This window comes from Chiloscyllium plagiosum, unplaced genomic scaffold (genome assembly GCF_004010195.1).
Source record: "Chiloscyllium plagiosum isolate BGI_BamShark_2017 unplaced genomic scaffold, ASM401019v2 scaf_26653, whole genome shotgun sequence".
Taxonomy (NCBI): Eukaryota; Metazoa; Chordata; class Chondrichthyes; order Orectolobiformes; family Hemiscylliidae; genus Chiloscyllium; species Chiloscyllium plagiosum.
Genome location: NW_025174064.1, coordinates 1 through 1902, shown reverse-complemented (window position 1 = coordinate 1902; position 1902 = coordinate 1). Strand labels below are relative to the sequence as shown.

General features: G+C 59.5%; 1 protein-coding gene across 1 annotated transcript; it reads left to right on the top strand.

The window, feature by feature from the left end:
- Positions 1–1161: 1161 nt before the first annotated feature.
- Positions 1162–1899, top strand: LOC122545316 (zinc finger protein 239-like; the record flags this gene model as incomplete). The annotated part of the gene is made up of 1 exon (XM_043684382.1): positions 1162–1899. A coding segment is annotated over exon 1 (738 nt), but the record flags the coding sequence as incomplete, so codon positions are not given.
- Between the last annotated feature and the right edge of the window lie 3 nt (positions 1900–1902).

Here is a 1902-nt window from a genome sequence, read left to right as displayed (position 1 = left end):
CACCCTGAACCTGTGCCCTCAAATTCTGGACTCCCCCCACCCCAGGGAAAACACTTTGCCTATATATCCTATTCATGCCTCATAATTTTATAAACCTCATATAAGGTCACCCCTCAGCCTCCGACGCTCCAGGGAAAACAGCCCCAGCCTGTTCAGCCTCTCCCTGTCGCTCAGATCCTCCAACCCTGGCAACATCCTTGTAAATCTTTTCTGAACCCTTTCAAGTTTCTTAACATCTTTCCAATAGAATTGCACGCAATATTCCAACAGTGGCCCTAACCAATGTCCTGAACAGCCGCAACATGACCCACCCAACTCCCTGTACTCAATACTCTGACCAATAAAGGAAAGCAGACCAAACGCAGCCTTCACTTACCCGCATTCCACATTTCCTCTGAACGTTCATCCCAAATGTGAAACATACTGTGTGTCAAAATGTCAAATCTGTGTCACCTCACCTTACAACGTGTGCCAAGATGAGAGCGGTGCTGGAAAAGCACAGCAGGTCAGGCAGCATCCGAGGAGCAGGGAAACCGACAAAAGCCCTTCAGGAATTTAAAAATGTGCCCCTAAATCTTGAAATCCCACACCCCAGGGGAAAGGCAGTTAGCTCTATCTGTCCTGTCATGATTTTATAAACTTCTGTTAGGTCACCTCTCAACCTCATGTGCTCTGTTTGGGGAAAAAAGACCCAGCCTACCCCAGTTTATGCCCATTTATTAAACCCCCCCCCCCGGCCTGGCAGCATCCTGGTAAATCTGCCCTCTACACTCTCCAGCTTCACAATATCCTTCTTAGTGAGTTTTGAGAAGACGTTTGGAGCTCTGGTGGAAGTTCTGGATGTAGGATTGCTCGCTGAGCTGGGAGGCGAGCAAACCCCACGGCCAGAATATCTGTCCTGTCCCTGGGTGAGGAGGACTGGACACGGTACTCCATCAGAGGCCCCCAACAAAACTCGAGACCTCGCCCTTATCCAGACGGAACGCTGCCTGCCGCTCCTCAGCCCCCTTGACCCATTTGATCAGGATCCCTTTGCAAACGTAGAAAACCTCCCCACCCCACCCCGTCTGCCATTTTTGGGGGGGGAAGGGGGCCGGTTAGTTCACCGCGGTGAATCTTCCGGTGACCTTAACCGTCTCGCTTCTCTTGTCTGGGCAGGCGATGGACGCCGAGGGGCAGCAGCGGGCACCGGAGGACCTGGCTGGACCCTCGGGCGAAAGGGCGGGCCCCAGTTTCCAGTGCTCGGAGTGTGGCAAGCTGTTTCGCTGGGCGTGCGTGCTGGAGACGCACCGGAGATACCACAGCGGCGAGCGGCCCTTCGAGTGCCCGGTCTGCGGCAAGGGGTTCGCCACGGCCGGCAACTTGGCAGACCACCAGCGGGCGCACAGCGGCGAGCGGCCCTTCCAGTGCGGGCTGTGCGGCAAGAGCTACATCTCGTCCAGCAACCTCATCGCGCACCGCCGCACCCACACCGGCGAGCGGCCGTACAAGTGCACCGTCTGCGGCAAGGGGTTTGCCGCGTCGCCGAACCTGGCCGTGCACCAGCGCACCCACACCGGCGAGCGGCCGTACCGCTGTGCCGACTGCGGCAAGGCCTTCGCCGAGTCCGGCAAGCTGTCGCGGCACCGGCGCACCCACGGCGGCCGGAGACCTTTTGCCTGCCCGGTGTGCGGCCGCGGCTTCCTGGAGCAGGGCCGGCTGGCACAGCACGAGATGCTGCATGCCGGGCACCGCCCCTTCGGCTGCGGTTCCTGTGGCAAGGGCTTTGCCAGCGCCGGTGGCCTCCTGGCGCACCAGCGCACCCACACCGGCGAGCGGCCCTTCCGCTGCGCCTCCTGCGGCAAGGGCTTCGTCACCGCCAGCAACCTGAGCGCCCACCGGCGCACCCACACCGGGGAGCGG